At 38.2% G+C, this 20342-nt stretch overlaps 1 protein-coding gene across 2 annotated transcripts in view; it reads right to left on the bottom strand.

Moving 5' to 3' along the window:
* ATP13A4 (ATPase 13A4) overlaps nucleotides 1-20342 on the bottom strand; it is a 141237-nt gene that overhangs the window by 54863 nt on the left and 66032 nt on the right. For both annotated transcript variants that reach the window (XM_066241702.1, XM_066241703.1), the window contains 6 exons: nucleotides 15266-15335; nucleotides 8300-8434; nucleotides 5778-5948; nucleotides 4392-4549; nucleotides 3597-3785; nucleotides 328-389 (listed from right to left, as the gene is read on the bottom strand). In XM_066241702.1, coding sequence (XP_066097799.1) covers nucleotides 328-389; nucleotides 3597-3785; nucleotides 4392-4549; nucleotides 5778-5948; nucleotides 8300-8434; nucleotides 15266-15335 — 785 coding nt within the window. The remainder of the gene's footprint in view (nucleotides 1-327; nucleotides 390-3596; nucleotides 3786-4391; nucleotides 4550-5777; nucleotides 5949-8299; nucleotides 8435-15265; nucleotides 15336-20342) is intronic.

The raw sequence follows: 20342 nt of genomic DNA, 5'->3' as shown, positions 1-20342 counted from the left end.
AGCGCTTAGTCCAAGGTACTGTGGACGATAAAAGGATACCGTGGAATGTAACCTCACAGGTGAGGTGATCTGATCATAAATTCCTAACTGGGCAGGTTGGGGTGGGTAGTCCTGCCCCAGGCCTGTAACTTCTTTAGTAAAAGGTTTACCTTTGCCTTAAGCAAACCCTGTCCATTGTCTTTGTGCATCTAGGTTAATGTACCTTTGAAATAAGCCTTTGAAGTAACCCCTTTCTGGAGAACACAAAATCAATTGTGTGTTTGGCTCAGGTAAACTCTTATAAAAATTCTCTACAGGTTTGGATGTTTTTTCGTCAATGGTACTCACCCATTCTTATCACAGGGCACGACTCCCCAGAGATCCAAGCCATCCCTTGTTAAGGTGCCAGTCTAAACAAACAAACAAAAAAAACAAAAAAACAAGCACTCAGCTTACTCTGAAGATCTAGCTCCCCATTGTAAAGACCATTCAGGTTTTGTTTTGTTTTGTTTTTTATTTAAGTGAAAAGCAGGGTAGGGGGCAGAGAGACAGACTCTGGCATGTGCCCAGACCAGAATCCACCCAGCAAGCCCCCTATGGGGCAATGCTCTGCCCATCTGGGGCCCTTGCTCTATTGCTCTGCAACCAAGCTATTTTAACCAAGGATGGCGAGGTCATGAAGCCATCCTTAGCACTTGGGGTTAAGTTGCTCCAATCAAGCAACGACTGCAGGAGGGGAGGAGAGAGATGGAGAAAGAAGGGAGGGGTGGAGAAGCAGATGGTCACTTCTCCCCTGTGTTCTGACCAGGAATATAATCCAGAACATACACAGGCCAGGCCGACACTCTACTGCTGAGCCAACTGGCCAGGGCTAATCAGGTGTGTTTTAATAGGAAAACATACGCCACAAAAGTTTATCAAGATCATCATTTCAAGAAAGAACACAGTAAGGTGAGCACCTTGTCTCCTGGGGGAAGTCTAATGAGTTCATACCAGTTTTATGACAAGCTAGCACTTACTCTCTTTGTACTTTAGCAGTAAAAGGAAGAAAACCATATTTGCCTTACACATTTCAGAGGCTTGTTTTAAAGTTCTAAGGACAGACTAAATGAATGGGAAAGTTCATCGTAAGCCTGTAAGAGCTATAAAATGCATGAGTCCCAGTTTTCATAGCAGTAGTTAAAAGTTTGCCATCAGAAATAAGTAATGGGAGAAAAATATTTTATTGTTCTAAAGAAATGTTTTGTTATTTGACATATATTTGGTTAAAAGGTGCTAATTGCTATTTCTGTGAGTGCAGTGCAATGATGAAGAGCTTATCTGGGTTAAAATACCAGCTTTGTGATCGGGAGGAATTATTGAATCCCTCTAAACGTCAGAGCCCTAACGTGTAACCTGGTTATAATCATATAGGGTGGTTATGAAGATAAAATGAGATAATACCAATAAAGTGCTTCATTTAATGTCTGGCATAGAGTAATAGCTGATAATAATAATAATTCTTCATAATTATTTATTTTAAATTCAAATTCTTATTACAATGATCTCTCCCACCCTATTTCTTTGTGCGTTTGATCACAAAATAATACCGAAATCATGGCAAGAGCCAAGTTAACCTCTGTTCCTGGTAGATTGCTTGACAGTCCAACAATTACATGATACAGCTCTGACCTCATTAATTTTCTTCTATAAAAAACCTTCAATGTACTGTTTAGTGGGTACAGATTTTTATATTTGAGAAGGTGAATAAATTTCTAGAGATGGGTGGTGGTGATGGTTGCATAACAATTTGAATGCACTTAAAGCCACTTAAAAAAGTTAAAATGGTAAGTTTTATATTATGTCTATTTTACCACAATAAAAAAAAGGAAAGAAGCCCTGGCCAGTTGGCTCAGTGGTAGAGCGTTAGCCTGGCGTGCAGGAGTCCCGGGTTTGATTCCTGGTCAGGGCACACAGGAGAAGCGCCCATCTGCTTCTCCACCCCTCCCCCTCTCCTTCCTCTCTGTCTCTCTCTTCCCCTCCTGTAGCCAAGGCTCCATTGGAGCAAAGTTGGCCCGGGCACTGAGGATGGCTCCATGGCCTCTGCCTCAGGTGCTAGAATGGCTCTGGTTGCAACAGAGCAACGCCCCCTGGTGGGCATGCCAGGTGGATCCCAGTCAGGCGCATGCGGGAGTTTGTCTGACTGCCTCTCCTTTTCTGACTTCAGAAAAATACAAAAAAAAAACAAAAAAAAAAAGGAAAGGAAAGGCAACAATAAAAAGTAAAAACTTTCAATGGCTTCCCACTGCCTAAAGACTGTGTAAAAATTTCTTCACTAAACATTCAACGTCTATAAACACTCTCTCCCATTACTAATGTCCTGCTCTGGTCAAAACCACACACTGTTGCTCTCCTTACTCTATGCTTTTGCCCACATTCACCTGCCTACAATGCCTTTGTATTGTATATATTCTAAATTTTTCTATATTGTAATGTTTTGACATCTTAGGAAACCTTTCTAACTGGAGAGAGACTGCCTCTTTGGGGCTGGCAATTTCTAGAAATAACTAGGGACTTATGCAAGAGCATGCCTTTGATATGCAAACTAACCAATGGGTTGCCAAACCTCTTCCTTACCCATCCCAGGGCCAGGTACCAGACAACTAAGGACCATCTCTGTTGCCCAAAGCCCACCAAAATCATTCAAACTAGTCAATTGTCAGTTTTTTACGCTGCCTTGGCTTGTGCTTTCTGCAAAACTCTAATAAAGGCTATGACCTAGCATTCCCCTCACTCCTGCTTTGCTTCCTGACCAAAACCTGACATTTTTCCTGTTGCCTTGCGTGGTGAGCTATGGCTCTTCTTTCTAGGGGGACTGTGAGTAACATGAAACCTTTCTTTCCATGCCATTGACCTTTCCCTGTCATCTCTCAGTCATCTTCATAAATTAAGACCCAGGCACAAAACCATCCTTCATTTCTATCGTAGCCTTTCCCAGCTCCCACCTTTTCCCCAGCATATGTATACACAGGCTAGAAGAATAACTTCCAGAGAAGGTAGTGTAAGAGGCTGGCTGGGAGTAACTGCTATATAACCAAGAATAACTTTAAGGAATATATTGCAGATGGGAAAAATATAGTAAGGATTTGATGGGAGCTTTATTGGAACCAAGTCTCATAATAAGGCACAGCTAAATAAAGTCTTCCTTTTTTCATGCATTCATTTATTTGTTCATGCATTCATTCAATAAATATTTATTGAGCACTGAGTATGCCAGGCAATACTCTTAAATATTAGGAATACAGTAGTGACCAGAGTAAAAGATTTAAATTTTGTTCTCGGAGGTTTCTGATGATATAGAGACAGAATACAACTTTAATTAATTGTGTTTCATAGACTATTGGAGCCGGAAGCTTCCTAAATGATTCATTAATGCGGTACCTACTGTTTTTTCTCTAAACCCTAGAATCTGAGAGCTCAAGAGGTGTGTCTTTATTAGGTCATACAACCAGCCACAGATAAAGTAAAGTCAGATACCCACATCATGTTTCCTGACTCATAAGAGTATAAAAAAAACTAAACATGATGACAATTATGATAAAAACATGAGGATGGGAATGAGGATGAAACATACATACCTTGTCAAAGCAGATAAGGTTTAATTGCCCACAGACATTGATCCTCTGGGGACTGATGCAAAAGATGTCTCTCTTCCTTAGCCTCCTCTGGGCATAGATAATGCCTGTGGTCAGGGCAGCAGGTAGAGCAGGAGGGACTGCAATGGTGATGACATCCAGGGCTTTCTTCACCACCTCCTCAGGACGTTCCTGGAAGACACGCCACTCAGTCACCATTACAGACGAATCAGTCATGAACAGCTTTGTCCCTACAACTTTTATCTTCATTTTATTTACTTCTTTAGGTCAAATTTCTAGAAATAATGTGAGCAGGTCAAATATGGGTCAAAGAGTTTGAATGCGTGTTGGCTCTCAAGACATTTTGCCAAAATACATTGAAAAGGCTTGTAATGACTCACATGCTACCAGCAGAGAACCACAGACCAAGTTGCCACGTACCCTCACCAACATTGAGTATTGGGGTTTTAAGTAAAATTCCTAATTTTGTAGTTACAACCTACTACATTGTTGGAATAACTGTATTCTCAGATTGAAAATAATGTAAGGAAATCATGTACAAGCATGTTGATATATCAATAAACAAAATACTTTATCCCATTAGGTCTAATTGTTATTATGAACTTTGATGATCAATTGTTTATAATAGAGAGCTGGGAACTTATAGGTCAGTTTCAGTGTTTGGCTTTGTTTCCTAAGTTTATAAACCACACCTGAGATTAAGGTCAACATGTAGAGTATAAGACAGACATGGGTGGATATATATGAGCGTGTAGTAAAAGAATAAAAGCAGCTTACCCCACTGAGCACAAAGACACACAATGTATAGATCATTCCAATGGTGGCGGTCCCTACGAGGCATAGGAGGAACCTGATGGCATCCCTGTAGAGCTTAAAATTCATTGGCTTGGGATACAGAATGGATCTCACAAGGTCTCCCTTTGCAGTGTTGAATCCTGAAGAGGTAAACACACCCTCTCAGGATGACAAATCCTACAGATAATGACTGCACTTCTAAACCTCAACATTGCCTTTGTTTTCTCTAGAGACATTTAAACAGTGTTTAACTCCAAATGCAATGAAAGGATAATTGGAAAAATACCTAAGTGCTAGAATGGAAATATCTTATCTAATTCAGAGCCTATTACTCCGGTCTTCCTTCCCTGTATTTTCCATTTCAATGCACCCCAGAGGCAGGAAAGCACTATATTGAGGAGCTGAGCTAGCTTTTACAAGTGTAGCATCCTTTTAATGAAAGAACTTATGAGCATGTGTGCATACCCGTGTGCACACACATACACACACAGAGAGAAGTTACTTGAATTTAAACTAAATGGCCCAATAAATACTGTGGATTCAATTTCTAACACTTTTCAATATCAACTTTTCAGTATTTAGTCCTACCTAAAAAGAACGTGGAATTTGAAGGTGGAAGACCTGAGTTTGTGGTCCAGCTCTGCCAGTAGCCGGCTGTATGATTTGTTAAAGTTCACTTGAATTGTGTGGGTCCCAGACTACTCATGTACAAAGGAGGGACAGTAGGCATCTTTGTTTTTTGTTCTGCAAGTAGGATATGTCTGTACAAACTATAAGGCACACAAATAGTAATTACTGTCATCAGTATTACTTTTAAAAAGCATGTGCCACAGTTCAATTCATATTTAAAATATATAGATTTAATATTTACTATATTTAGCCCTGGCCGGTTGGCTCAGTGGTAGAGCGTCGGCCTAGCGTGCGGAGGACCCGGGTTTGATTCCCGGCCAGGGCACATAGGAGAAGTGCCCATTTGCTTCTCCACCCCTCCGCCACGCTTTCCTCTCTATCTCTTCCCCTCCCGCAGCTAAGGCTCCATTGGAGCAAAGATGGCCCGGGCGCTGGGGATGGCTCTGTGGCCTCTGCCTCAGGCGCTAGAGTGGCTCTGGTCGCAACATGGCGATGCCCAGGATGGGCAGAGCATCGCCCCCTGGTGGGCAGAGCTTCGCCCCTGGTGGGCGTGCCGGGTGGATCCCGGTCGGGCGCATGTGGGAGTCTGTCTGACTGTCTCTCCCTGTTTCCAGCTTCAGAAAAATGCAAAAAAAAATATTTACTATATTTAGTACACATTTTTAAATAGACACTAGACAAACTGAACAAAAATACTTTATTAAAATAACAAAATGAAAGGAAGAGATGCTAACTAACCAGTCTGCAGAACCACCGCTCTCACGGCCCCGGAGCAAGCTCCCTTGGCCTGGATGACCTCTGTCCCACAGAAGAGGACATGTCGTTTGTAATCCGCATCACTCTGCGTTTTCCAGGGCATAGAGCTGTCAATCCTGGGTAATGGAGTTTTAGTGACCGGAATACTTTCTCCTACAAAAACAAGCAATGCATTTGGTAAAGTGCGATGTCTTCATTCATTTAAATCATGCATACACTCGCTCGTCCTATAACAGATGTTAGCTGTGACCTTACTGTGTGGCAGGACAACCCTGATATTGGGAATACAAGGAGAAACATAGTGCTTTTTAAAAAGAGATCCAGAGAGGGACCAACACACGTAAAACAATAAATATAATGCCATATTATAAATACCATGAGTACTGTAAATATGTATGTAAAATATGGATGCTGAAATAGGCTAGAAATAACCATGCAGGGAATAGTAAATTGTGCAGTCTAGAAGGTAGGGTGTTGGGGATAAAAGGCCATGAGATCTACGAAGGAACCAAAACTTGCAGGGCCCTAAGCACACGTTTCAGTGTTTTCCCTTCGGCATCAGTGGCAGAAAGGGAATGAGGAGATGTTTAACTTTTTTATTTAGGAAAGTATATCATAATTACGTGTAAAACGTTCCACTCGGTTTGTAGCACAGGGAATGAATTAAAGTCCAGTGGGGCTGGAGGCTGGGCATTAAGTTGGTGAAAATAATCACAAGAGTTCCCCAATGGAGAAGATGAGGTTTAAAGTATGGCAGTTGGCATTGGGAGTTTTCAGAATGGAAGTGCCGGATTTGAGAAACAAGGAAATAAGAAGTCACAAAACTTGGGGAGAGTTTTATACTGGCAGTTTAGAGGAAGAGAGGAATTTGAAGTGGCTTCCTGGTTTCTGACTTGGGAGATGACCGGAGCATGCCAGGAGTCATCACCACACGGACTAGAGGAGGAAGAGAGACTTGCCTTTTGGTCCCCATAAGTTAGAGATGACTGTGGCACGGTCATGCTGAGATGCCTTGTAGCCAGTTAGAAATTTATCTGGGTCTGGAGCTCAGGGGAGAGGTTTGACCAGATAATTAGTCAGAGGTCATCACTTTAGAGATGCTAATGAAGACAATGAAAAGATCACTCAGGGACCAAGTATAGGAAGGGTAAAAAGAGAAAGGACGAGGATGCAGCAACAACCAAAGAGATGGAGGACAGGGAACAACACAGGATGCTGGACCATGTGGTTGATGATAGAAGAATTTGGAAAGATTATATTGTCTTGGAAAGTTAGGGAAAAGAGAGTTTTTAGAAGAAAGAGACAGCGAGAATAGCCAATAACAGCAGAGAGGTCAATACAAAGAGAAATGTAAAGAATCCATTGGATTTGGCAGTCGATCCATTAGCTACTTTAACCAGCACAAGGGTAGGGGTGCACTGCAGTGAACAGAAGTGCAAATACAGATGGTAAATGAAGTAGTGAAAGTAGCAACGGCCTCTGAGAACAAAGCTTGTGAAGCCTTGCACCGGCCTTTGCAGAGTGGGCAGTATGAAGTCAGGCACACGTTCTAGATAAGGTACTAGGGCCACCTTCATTAGGAATACGGTACTTGGCATTGCACAAGTCCGAGCACTAAGGGACAGTTGTAAATCTACGGATTCCTTAGAGAAAGGAACCAGACCTGCTGTGTTTTCTTTGCTTTTTCTGTTTGTTCTGGTGAATTCGCATGGGCAAGAGGTGTATCTTTGTTCTCATTTCATACCTTTCTGATCTGCCCAAGAGAAACGGACTTGATTTGAACTTCAGTGGGAACCACAATAGATCACTATGTATTTGCAGCCTCTCATTTTATCTCTGAAAGACTTTAGCATTCTTCTTTATCTTACAGAAATATGGGCACACCATCTTAATAAATGCATATATGAGAAAAAGCTCAAAGAACTATGACCTTGAGCAAATTACTTCTCCCTGGACCTCAGTTTCAGAGGTCATATCAATGAGATGCAAAGACTTTGAAGGTCCCTCCCAGCTCCAGCGTGCTATTTAAAAATGAAATACGGTTAGTCCAAAATATCCAGATTTGCCAAATCCTTCATCATGAAATTTTTCAACATTTTCAAGCCACGCTAAGAAGAGGTTGAACTTACTCTGTGGATTTCACGATGTTTTTAAATGTTCAATGTTTTTAAACCCTCCAAGTTTATCTGAAGACAAATTTTATATAAAAAGAGTAAGCATAAAAACCACAAATAATTCAGAAAGATGTAATGATCTCTACAATGTGTTAAGGTAAAATGACACGGTTTTAACAACCCTTTGTTCAAGAAGGACTCAGAAAGTGATAACTGTATCAAACAGTATGCAGAAAGCAACTTTGGATTGAACTCTCCGGTATATTCAGGGCAATGCTGTTAATGAGGTTTGTGGGAGTAGGATGGGCCCACAGCAGCCCCATACTTTGCCATTGCCATTCAGGTAGAGGAAGAGCCTGAGAGAGCTGAGGAGTTGAGGTAGAACCACACCTGTCAGCATGCCTTCATTCACCACACAGGTGCCGTCAATCAGAACAGCATCACATGGCATTTGCATTTTGTTCCCGGTCAAAATTAATAGATCTCCAGGGACCAGGAAACGAGATTCCAGCTCTTCAATTCCAGCTAAAAGTATGAGAAGACAGACTCAAGTCAGTTTTTTTTTTCTCCACGGAAAAACAGTTCAACATCTCCCTAAATTAAGACTCAATGAAAAACCAAACAGAGCACCTGAAAAGGATATTCCTTAACATTGATTCAAAATCCAGAGGCAATTAAGGGGGAAAAAAAACAATACATTCAATAACATAAAATAAAAAAACTTTGTGTGACAAAAATAAATAAAGAGAAAACTAATTACAAATTCAGAAAACATGTTTGAAATTATAGACAAAGATCAATATTCCTAATATATAGTTTCTAAAAAAAAGAGAAACATATAGCAAATGACTGTATAGCAAAATTGATAGACTTTAACAGTCACAAATACACACACACAAATTGCATGGGGCATGTTAAATGTTTTTAAAGATTCTCATTTTTCTTATAATAAGGAAAATGAAAATTTCTTCTTTCTTTCCTGCTTTCCTGCCTTCCTTTATGTCTTTGCTTTGTTATTCAGTCCCAAAGTAGTAAGGGGTTAAGGAAGATAAGCACCCATACAGAGGGCTGGGTGAGGTGGGGAGGGAGGTGGCAGCTTGCTGTGGGTGTTGGAACCTGAAGGGCAAGGTGGCAGAGCCCAAGGAGGGAAGAAAAGGCCTCCAAAGTGGCATTGGCCTGGTGCCAGATCTTGGAGTCTGAGGGGGGTGAAAAAGGTGTCTACAGGGGAGTAGGGGAGGGAGCAGCAACAGTGATGGAGGATAAGTTACATCAAGAAGAGAATGATACAATAATTAGATATAAAGAGGCTAATAATGGGAGCCAGCTTTCTCACTGAAGAAAGGAAGTTACCAATATAGATAAAAATAAAACTAGAATAAACTCTGTGGTCTCCACAGAATAAAGATAATAGTATACACTGATGGTTTTCAATAGACAAATAGACAAGTAATATAAGTGTAAACAGCAATCCATTAATGTAGGAGAAAAGATAGAATTAGAAAAATCACCATTTAGCAACTATCAAAGCAATAATTAATCTACATAAGAACCATCAATGGATATCAAAGCTAGTGGGTAAAATATTGATATAGTCTCCAAATACCTTTTAACAAAATAACTACTAATTACAAAGAGAAAAAAAGTAAATTTACAATAGAGACACCTGGCAGACACCATTTAATTAAGTAATCTAAGTTAATATTACCAGTAATAGGACAGGTTTAAATTATGTACCACATGAGAGGAAGCAGTGAGAGCTCAGCATAGCTTCTGGGATAGTCCAGCTAAAATATGCATACCCTGGATTTAACTATGAGGGAACATCAAAAAATCCAAATTGAGGGACATTCTATGAAATAACCAGATCAAACAGTCAAAATCATGAAAGTCAAGGAAAGATTGAAGAACATTCAAGAGCCATTGCAAACAACATTATTGTCTAGTCCTGAGTTCGTTCCTATAAAGAACATGGTTGAGAAAACTGGTACAATTTGAATGGGTCTGGACATTTGTTGGTATTAATATATCAATATTTACTTCCTGATATTAATGTTTGCACTGTCATTTATATAGAAGAATGTCCTTAACTTTAAGAAGTAAACAGTAGCCTGACCAGGTGGTGGCACAGAAGAGCATTGGACTGGGACACGGAGGACCCAAGTTCGAAATCCCAAGGTCACAAGCTTGAACGAGGGCTCACCAGCTTGAGCACAGGGTCACTGGCTTGAACGTGGGATCATAGACATGATCCCATGGTCTCTGGCTTGAGCCCAGAGGTCGCTGGCTTGAAGCTCAAGGTTGCTGACTTGAGCCCAAGGTCTCTGGCTTGAACAAGGGTAACTCACTCTGCTGTAGCCCCCCAGTCAAGCACATATGAGAAAGTAATCAATGAACAACTAAGGAGCTGCAATGAAGCATTGATGCTTCTCATCTCTCTCCCTTCCTGTCTGTCTGTCCCTGTCTCTCTCTCTGTTTCTGTAAAAAAAAAAAAAAAGAAGTAAACCCAAAAGTATGGGGAATTATAGAGCCACATGCCACATGTCAGCCACTTATTCTCAAATGATTCAGGAAAAAAGCGATTTGAATAACAACTCCATAACTTTAAAATTATTTAGAAAGAGAGAGAGAAATATATATATGAGATAACATTGCTAACCTATCTGACTAGAAAAATCTAGAAGTTTGCCAGCATATTCTGTTGACAAGGTTGTGAGGAAACAGGCACTTTCACACATTTCTGGTGCAAATGGAAACTGGTACGAAGTCTTAAAAAAGAAATTCGGCAATATCTATCTTTTAAAAGTGCAAATGCATTTATTCTTTAACTTAGCAATTTTACTTCTCAAAATCTATACCAAAGAAAGACTTGGCAAAGGTATAAAAAGACAAAAAGGAAAGTACTAAAAGACATATATGCACAAAGCTCTTTACAAAAATTACAGCTTTATTTGTAATAGTAACAGACTGAAAAAAAATCTTCAGTAGAGAACTAATTGAGTAAACAATGATTCCTCCACACAAGACAGTACTATGTGGCTAAAACAATGAATGAAAAATATCTTTATATCTTTTCTATGAAAGGTTTTCTAGGAAACATAGTAAGTATATAAAACATACACACCAAGAAATATAAGTGTGTATCTTACACTCCTGTTATCTAAAAGACAGCAATATAAATACATGTCCTACTCTGTATATATATTACATAGCTGTAAATATTATATATAATTTGTTTGTACATATTTTGTTTTGTTTTTTTAAGTAAAAGGAGGTGAGATAGTGAGACAGACTCCCATATGTGCTCCAACTGGGATCAACCCGGCAACTCCCGTCTGGGGCCAATGCTCAAATCAGCCAAGCCATTCTCAGTGCCCAGGGCCAACACTCAAACTAATCAAGAGCTGAAGAGAGAGAGAAGAGGGAGAAGGAGAGGAAGCAGATGGTTGCTTCTTGTGTGTGCCCTGACCAGGGATCAAGCCCAGGATGTCCACAAACAGAACCAGTGCTCTATCCACTGAGCAAACTGGCCAAGGCCAATTTGTTTGTATTTTTTACATCTAAGAATAAAGCAAAAACAAATCATTGTAACTATAGAAAGAATGACTACATAAAGTAGAGAGAAAAAAGATAGAGACTAGAGCCACCTGTCTTCTGTTTTACAAATTTAACTTTAGAGCCATGTGCATATTTTTTACAATACCTACACAGAATAATACAAAAATAAGTTTGAAGAGGTAACGCTTAAAGTCTAAAGCAAAACAAATGAGATGGAACCTATCATGTTGCTGGCATATCCATACACAGACAGAATATTTTGAGTGACTTTAAAATATGATTTTTTAAAAAAGTATTTCACTGTACCTTGTTAATGGTATATCACAAACAAGGGAAAAGAAGACCTTAAAAAAATGTTAAATAATTTTTGGGCCTGACCAGGCGGTGGTGCAGTGGATAAAGAGTTGGACTGGGACACAGGGGACGCAGGTTCAAAACCCCAAGGTAGCTGGCTTGAGCATGGACTCATCCAGCCCAAGCGTGGGGTTGCTGGCTTGTGCGTGGGATCAAAGGCATGACCCCATGGTCGCTGGCTTGAAGCCCAAGGTTGCTAGTTGAGCAAGGGATCACTCGCTCTGCTATAGCCCCCCGCCCATCAAGGCAAAACTGAGAAAGCAATCAATGAACAACTAAGAAGACTAAGGAGCCGCACAAAGAATTGATGCCTCTCATCTCTCTCTTTTCCCATCTCTCTGTCCCTATCTGTTCCTCTCTCTGTCTCTGTGAGGAAAAATTATTGTTTTGTTTTTAGGAATAGTATTATTGTTTGGCGTGTTGGTTTATTATTCTGAGATTATTGTTTATAACAGGATAAAGCAAATAAGTAGTTTGTTGCGGTCACTGAAAATCTGCACTTTAGGTATGAAAAAAGTAGAGACAAAAGTATAATTAACAAAGGTAATTTAAAAACCCAAAGTTGGTGAAAGAGGAAGTAGAGCAGATGAAGAAAGATTTAATGAGTTGATAATCACTGAATCTGGATAATAGTTACATTGAATTCCATTATCATAATCTTTCTATTGTTGTATATGTTCAAAACATTTTATCATAAAGAATTAAGACAAGAAGATACCCAGGACATTTTTAAAAGGCAAAGATTCACTTCTAGCCAAGATATTACAAAGAACAATATTTATCATCTCACCTGAAACAACCAAAAACCATACAAAATTTATGAAACAATGGATTTTAGACGTTTAACATAAGCAACAAAAGGACATGAAAAGCAAATAAAGGGGCCCTAAAATTGCTGAATTTATTGCCTTTAAAGAGTTTCCAGGTACCCACAGAAGGAGGGAAAACTCCAATTGTGTTCAGAGGACACCCTCAGTTCAGTACAGAGACGATAGATTGTGGGGATGAAGGTGGCTTGGGTTCACAGCAGAGTGTTGGAGAGGAGACAGTGGCCCAGAGTGAGGGCCACAAAGACCTGCAGAGGATCCCTCCTTAGTATTCAGCAGACTAGTAATCAACACATTGCATATAAGGAAACTATTAGGAAATGAACAATTGGACATTTACATTTTAAAATGTCATTTACAATAGCATCAAAATAGAAAATACTTAGAAATAAAGCTGAAAAATTATGTGAAAAACTCATACACATAAATCTGCAAAATACTACTAAGAAAAATTATGGAAAACCTAAATAAATAGAGGTTTTTACCATGTCCATGGATCACAGTCCCAAATTTCTTAATATGTTGATTTTTCACAAATTGATCTATATAGATTCAACACAATCTCAATTTTAAAATCTTAGCATTTTTTTCATAGTAATTGATAGGTTGATTCTAAAAGTCATATGGAAATGCAAAGGGCCCAACATTGCCAAAACAACTCTGAAACAGATAACAAAGCTGGAGGACTAACATTATTTTATTTCAAGACCATATATAGCCACATTGTGTAGAATTGGTATAAAGGTAGACAAATAGATCAGTGAGTAAAATGAGGTCAGAAATAGATGCACTCATCTATAGGCAACTGATTTTTGGCAAAGCTGCAAAAGCAACTCATTAGAGAAAGAATAGTCTTTTCAACAAATAGTATTGGAACATTTGAATATCTGTCTGAAAAAATGAGCTTCAATTTTTTAAAAAATCCTCAAAATAAAATATAGACCTAAATTTAAAACCTAAAACTATAGAACTTCTAGAAGGCAACACAGGAAATCTTGATGGGTTAGACAAAGATGTCTTAGACACAACACAGAAAGCATAATCCACAAAAGAAAAAATTGATAAACTGTATTTTAACAAAAGGAAAAGCATCTGCCCTTTGAAAGACACTGTGGAGAGATTGAAAAGATGTTATAGACTGAAAAATATTTTCAAATTATATTTGATAAAGGACTAATATCCAGGATATAAAAAGAACTCTTAAAATTTAATAAGAAACTAATAATCTAATAAGCAAGAGATTTGAGCAGACACTTCACTGAAGAAGACATAGAAGTAACAAATAAGCACTTGAAAAGATGTTCAGTGCCATAAGTCATTAGGAAAATGCAAAGTGAAACAATGAGACATAACCACATATCTGTTAAAATGGCTAAGATTAAAAAAGACTGACATATCAGGTGTTAGCAAAAATGTAGAGCAACTGGAGCTCGCAGTTATTGCTGGTGGGTGTATAAAATGGCACAGCCACTGGAAAATAGTTTAGCATTTTCATTAAAAGTTATACATTTTTCTACCACATGATCCAGTCATTCTACAGTTAGGTATTTCCCATGAGAAATGAAAGTATATGTTTATACAAAGATTTGAACTCAAATGTTCATGGTGGCATTATTTGTAATAGCCAAAAACTAAAAAACAACCCAAATACCATCAACAGGTGAATGTATAAACAAATCCACGCAAGAGAACACTACTTAGCAATAAAAAGAAATGAGTTGCCTGACTGGTGGTGGCTCAGTGGATTGAACGTCAGCCCAGGATGCTGAGGAACCTGGTTTGAAACCCTAAGGGTGTGGGCTAGAGCATGAGCTCATGGGCTTGAGCCTGGGCTTGCCAATTTGAGTGTGAGGTTGCCGGCTTAAGCATGAAATCATTAACATGATACCAAGGTCACTGGCTAGAGCCAAAGGTTGCTGGCTTAAAGACTAAGGTTGCTGGTTTGATCCACAGTCACTCACTGGCTTGAGCAAGGGGTCACTGGCCCAGCTTGAGACCCCCAGTCCAGGCACATTTGAGAAGTAATCAATAAACAACTACAGTGAAGCAACTCTGAGTTGATGTTTCTCATCTCTCTCTTCCCCTTCTCTCTCTTTCTCCAAAAAAAAAAAAAGAAATGAAAAGAAATAAGCTATTTATATCCCTAATAAAGTGGATAAATTCCAAAATATTTATAAACTTTAATCCCAATAAAAGTAACCCAAAATACGTTATGAGAGACAAAAAACGAATATTGTTACAATACCACTCATATAAAATTCTAAACATGCAAACTGGCTGCCTGAGGATGGAGCTAAGAAAGAGGTCGAGAGGAAAGATTACAGACAGATATGAGGCAACATCGGGGAGTAATGAATAGTCATTATTGTTAACTAGGTGTCAGTCTCATGGGTGTGTACATTTCAAATTGTATGCTTTAAATATGTTCAGTTTGTTCTCTGTCAACTTTACTTCAGTAAAGTTGTTTTATTAAGGTAAAAAGATCTTCAGTTTCTCATCTCTTTAAGTAAATGCAAAGGAAGAGATGAAAAGAGAGTAGTAGGAACCATTAGCAATACAAATTTAAATCCTTTTCTGATTCCATATGAACAATACATAGACCTAAAATAATGGGACTTACCTTTTCTCCTACACACAGAGACCGTAATGCTATTATGTGACTCAACTAGATGGTGAAGTTTTACAGATTGCTGAAAAAAAGGGAAAATAAAAAAAGGCTTATTTATTTGAGGATAGGTCCCAAGCATTATTCAGTAAAGTGCTAACCTTCTTTAAAGATGGAGCTCTATTGCCCATCGTAAATAAGTGGATGAAAAAGTTGTGATACATCTACCCAATAGACTGCTACTCAGCCATATATAAATAAATAAATAAATAAATAAATAAATAAAAAACTTTTCTTTGTGTGACAGCATGGATGGACCTGGAAAGCGTAATGCTAAGTGAAGTAAGCCAGTCAGAGAAAGACAAGTACCATATGATCTCACTTAAATGTAAAATCTATTGAACAAAATAAACTGACAGACAAAATGGAAACAAAGGCCTGGACACATGAAGCAGACTGACAGCTATCAGAGGGGAGAAGGGTTGGGGAACTAGATGAAAGAAAGTTAAGGGATTAAGCAAAAATATATATATAATATACATGTATATATAACACATAGACACAGACAACAGTGAGGTGATAGCCAGAAGGAAAGGGGGTGAAGGTGGAGGTGAGCAAAGGTGGGGGGGATGGGGATGGAAAACAACTTTGCTTGGGGCAATGGGCAAACAGTGCAGTGTGCAGTTGTGCATTATCTTGTTGCCAACTGAATGTACTGGCTAAAAACAAGGCCAAGCAGCTTATTACTCAACTATAAAAGCATGCGACTTGTGCTCTTCCCCTAGCAATAAGAAGTATATATTCTTTTGTAGAAAGGAATTTCCCCACATGCTCTTTCACTCGAAAGAGTTTTTGATATCCATAAATTTGTGTTTAGTTTTTTAAGTAGATAAATAACATCAAGAACTTTGATCATTCAGATATATGTTTACACTAAATATCTTCAAAAACTAAGAATTACTTCAGCTTTGAGACATTCCCCATTAGAGTTCGCAATCCATAACTTTATAAGGAGTTTGGTGGTTCCTATTATTTGCTTGTAGTATTTATTGTTCTAATATATAAAATCTATGGGAAATTGAGAGTGAATCAATAAGAGGAGACAAGAGAAAAATATAATAAAATGACATTTTATTTAACATTTATCAAGCAACTTTGGGTGAAAACATTTTACCTGGTTATGGGGGCAAAGTAAATGTACCTATGATTTCGTGTGTGTGTGTGTGTGTGTGTGTGTGTGTGTGTGTTTAAGTCTAATTTTGTTATTTAAGACACTCCCTAAATCTGCTAGCTTGAAGTCATTTGCAGCTCTGATTAATATGTCCTAAGAATGAGTAATAGAATAGATAAGATCAAAGACAGACTATTCTGCTATTAACTCATTCTTTTATTCATTTATACATTCACTCAACATTTATTGAACAACCTTTATGTGCCCAGGACTATAGTAAGAGTAGGAGATAAAATGACTCTGCTAAGAGCTGACATTTTGTCAAATAGTTAACAAAAAAGAATTTGGCTTGTATTATCAAGGAATTTACAAAATACTGGGGAAAATACAGTTAATCAATTAAGCACATATAAAAATGTATCATTATAGGACAGAAATATAAGGTGCTTTTGGAGCATATACAGCCAATGGAAGCAGTAGAAATTTTGGTGACATTGAATAAAATAGGTTGTATGTTCTGAGTCTGGAATTCAAGAGGTATTTGGACTTTAGATATATATATTTATATATATATATATAAATTTAAAAGTCAATAGCATATGCCTCTAGAAGTCATTGGTAGATGCAGCTATAAATATAATGAAGAATCTCTCAATGTACACATATGAAAAGACCCTCAAGGCATATTATTAATAATAATAAAGCTAGGCAGGATATAATGTAATTATGCTACCTTTACATAAGAAAAAAAGACAAACAAAATGTGTATAGTTGTATTTGCTTTAAATGCCTAAGAATATTTTTGGAAGAATGCACAAGAAGCCAATAGAAATGATTGAACGAGTGTGGCAGGACAGGAAGGTAGAACACACATGGTATACAAGATGGAGTATGCATTGTACACATTTTCATATTGCTTTAATTTTAAGATGCTTATTTTAAGAAGGGGGGCAGGTGGAAGAGGATAAATTATTGTATAAATGAGAATGGAAAGCCTGAGAGTATGTTGTCAATGAAACCAAAGGGAAAGAGTACTTGGTAAAGAAGCACTGAGGTCTTAACTGTGTCAAATGCAACTGAGAGGTTTAATGAAATCTATACCAGAGTAAGTGTCCACTGTGGGAAGGGGACCATGACACCAGCAAGCAAAAGACCAACAACCCGGTGAAAATTGATGAGGCACAAGAATATAGTTCATAGTAAAAGAAATGCAAATAGCTTAAACTGTGAGCAAGAGCTCTACTCCTAATGGAAAACATGCTCTTAAATTTATGGGATTTGGACTGGGCTGGGTAGCTCAATTGGTTAGAGCGTTTTCTCAACATGCCAAGAATTCAGGTTCAATTTCCAGTCAGGGAAGATACAAGAATCAACCAATGATAGAATGTTTCTCTCTCTCTCTCTTTTTCTCTCTCTGTCTCTCTCCTTTTCTCTCTCTTTGAAAATCAATGAGTAAAAAAATTAAAAAGTTAAATTTATGGGATTTAATTTTTGTTTATATTGGTAAAGATAAAGAAACAAGCACTCATGTACTGTTGAGAGGAGTGTAAGTTAGTATTACTGTTTAAGGGGCATTTAGACAACATTTATTAAAATAATATATGTAGCTCATGATTAAGTAATTTCAAATATAGAAATTTTATATCTCCATATTAGCATAGATGTAGATAATCATATATATGTAATATAAATCATATATTTGTAATTTATATATATTTACAAACATACATATATATGTGGGTGTGTGAAAAGATATATACACAAAAATCACCATTGAGTCATTATTTTAATAGCAAAAGACTAGAAACAACCTACTATACATCAATATAAAACTGGTTTTAAAACTATAGTACACAAAGAGAAAAAGGATATTTGTGCAGACATGAAAAGATTTTCCAAAATTTATTCAGTGAAAAAAAATGCAAGTGCAGAGCAGTAAACATAGTGTACTTCAATTTGTGTAAAACAAATTAATGCCTATGTGTTTAATATCTGGGACAGAACATCTGGTCCAGGAGGTGCCTCTTGAAAGGAAACCTAAGCACTGGAAAGAACTACAGTGGGAGGAATATTTACTTTTCATTTACTCTGTCTTTTCTGTTTGAAATTATTTTTTACCATGTCCATATACATTTATTTCTTCTATTAACAAAAATTAAATTGTTAAAAACAAAATTTAAAACAAATTTTACAGTTTCTATGTGCCGTAAGCTCATAGTGATAACCATAACAAGAGATATTCCCATGTTCATCACAGCATTGTTCACGGTGGCCAAGACACGGAAACAGCCAAAATGCCTTTCAATAGTGATTGGATAAAGAAGATGTGGTACATATATATAATGGAATACTACTCAGCCATAAGAAATGATGACTTAGTATCATTTACGACAGGGGTAGTCAACCTTTTTATACCTACCACCCACTTCTGTATCTCTGTTAGTAGTAAAATTTTCTAACCGCCCACTGGTTCCACAGTAATGGTAATTTATAAAGTAGGGAAGTAACTTTACTTTATAAAATTTATAAAGCAGAGTGACAGCAAGTTAAAGCATATAATAATAATTACTTACCAAGTACTTTATGTCAGATTTTTGCTAAGTTTGGCAGAATAAATCTTTATAAAACAACATACTATAGTTAAATCTATCTTTTTATTTATACTTTGATTGTTCTGCTACCGCCCACCATGAAAGCTGGAATGCCCACTAGTGGGTGGTAGGGACCAGGTTGACTACCACTGATTTACGACACCATGGATGGACTTTGATAACATTATACTGGGTGATATAAGAACTGTATTTTTCACTCTATAAAGATGTACCTTTTCCCCCCAAAAGTGGAGGGGAAAATGTCCATGCATCTTATGAGTGAAAAATATGATATTTTATTAAATATTTTAACACACCATTTGGTTCAGATTTTTTTTTCTTATTTTCCTCCTTAAAACCCTAGGTGTGTCTTACGATCAGGTGCATCTTATGGAGCAAAAAATATGGTAAATCAGAAAAAGCTAAGAACTATATGATTCCACACATAGGCGGGACACAAAGTTGAGACTCATGGACATAAATAAAAGTGCAGTGGTTACCAGGGGGAAGGGAAGGGTGGAGAAGGAGGGGGGTAAGGATAAGGAAGGGGTTTAAAGAGAAACAAAATATAGGGTGACAGAAGATGATTTGACCTTGAGTAATGGGAATACAGCATAATCGACTGTCCAAATGATATAGAGATGTTTTCTCTAAATCTATGTACTATGGCTGACCAATGTCACCTTGTTAAATTTAACTGTCTAAATAAAAATAAATAGGCCCTGGCCGGTTGGCTCAGTGGTAGAGTGTCGGCCTGGCATGCAGAAGTCCCGGGTTCGATTCCCGGCCAGGGCACACAGGAGAAGGGCTCATCTGCTTCTCCACCCCTCCCCCTCTCCTTCCTCTCTGTCTCTCTCTTCCCCTCCCGCAGCCGAGGCTCCATTGGAGCGGGGATGGCCCGGGCGCTGGGATGGCTCCTTGGCCTTTGCCCCAGGCGCTAGAGTGGCTCTGGTCACAGGGGAGCGACGCCAGGGAGGGGCAGAGCGTCGCACCCTGGTGGGCGTGCCAGGTAGATCCCGGTCGGGCGCATGCAGGAGTCTGTCTGACTGTCTCTCCCCGTTTCCAGCTTCAGAGGAATGCAGGAAAAATAAATAAATAAATAAATAAATAAATAAATAAATAAATAAATGGAGCTATGAGAGAGTAATGCAGGTCAGCACAGGTGAAAAGTGAGAGGGAGAGGAGAATATCACAGTGTGCATAAAGAACTCAAGGGATGTTTTCCTGTTAAAGAAAGAAGAGAGGTAGAATAGTAGCTGAAGGTGAAAGAATGGTCAAGAGAAGGATTGTTTCATTTGTTTGAGTTGTCTTAAGTTGGGAGAAGCTTGAG

Source organism: Saccopteryx bilineata, chromosome 8, assembly GCF_036850765.1.
Source record: "Saccopteryx bilineata isolate mSacBil1 chromosome 8, mSacBil1_pri_phased_curated, whole genome shotgun sequence".
NCBI lineage: Eukaryota > Metazoa > Chordata > Mammalia > Chiroptera > Emballonuridae > Saccopteryx > Saccopteryx bilineata.
Note: the sequence above shows the minus strand (reverse complement) of the source record. Positions and strands in the feature narration are given on the sequence as shown.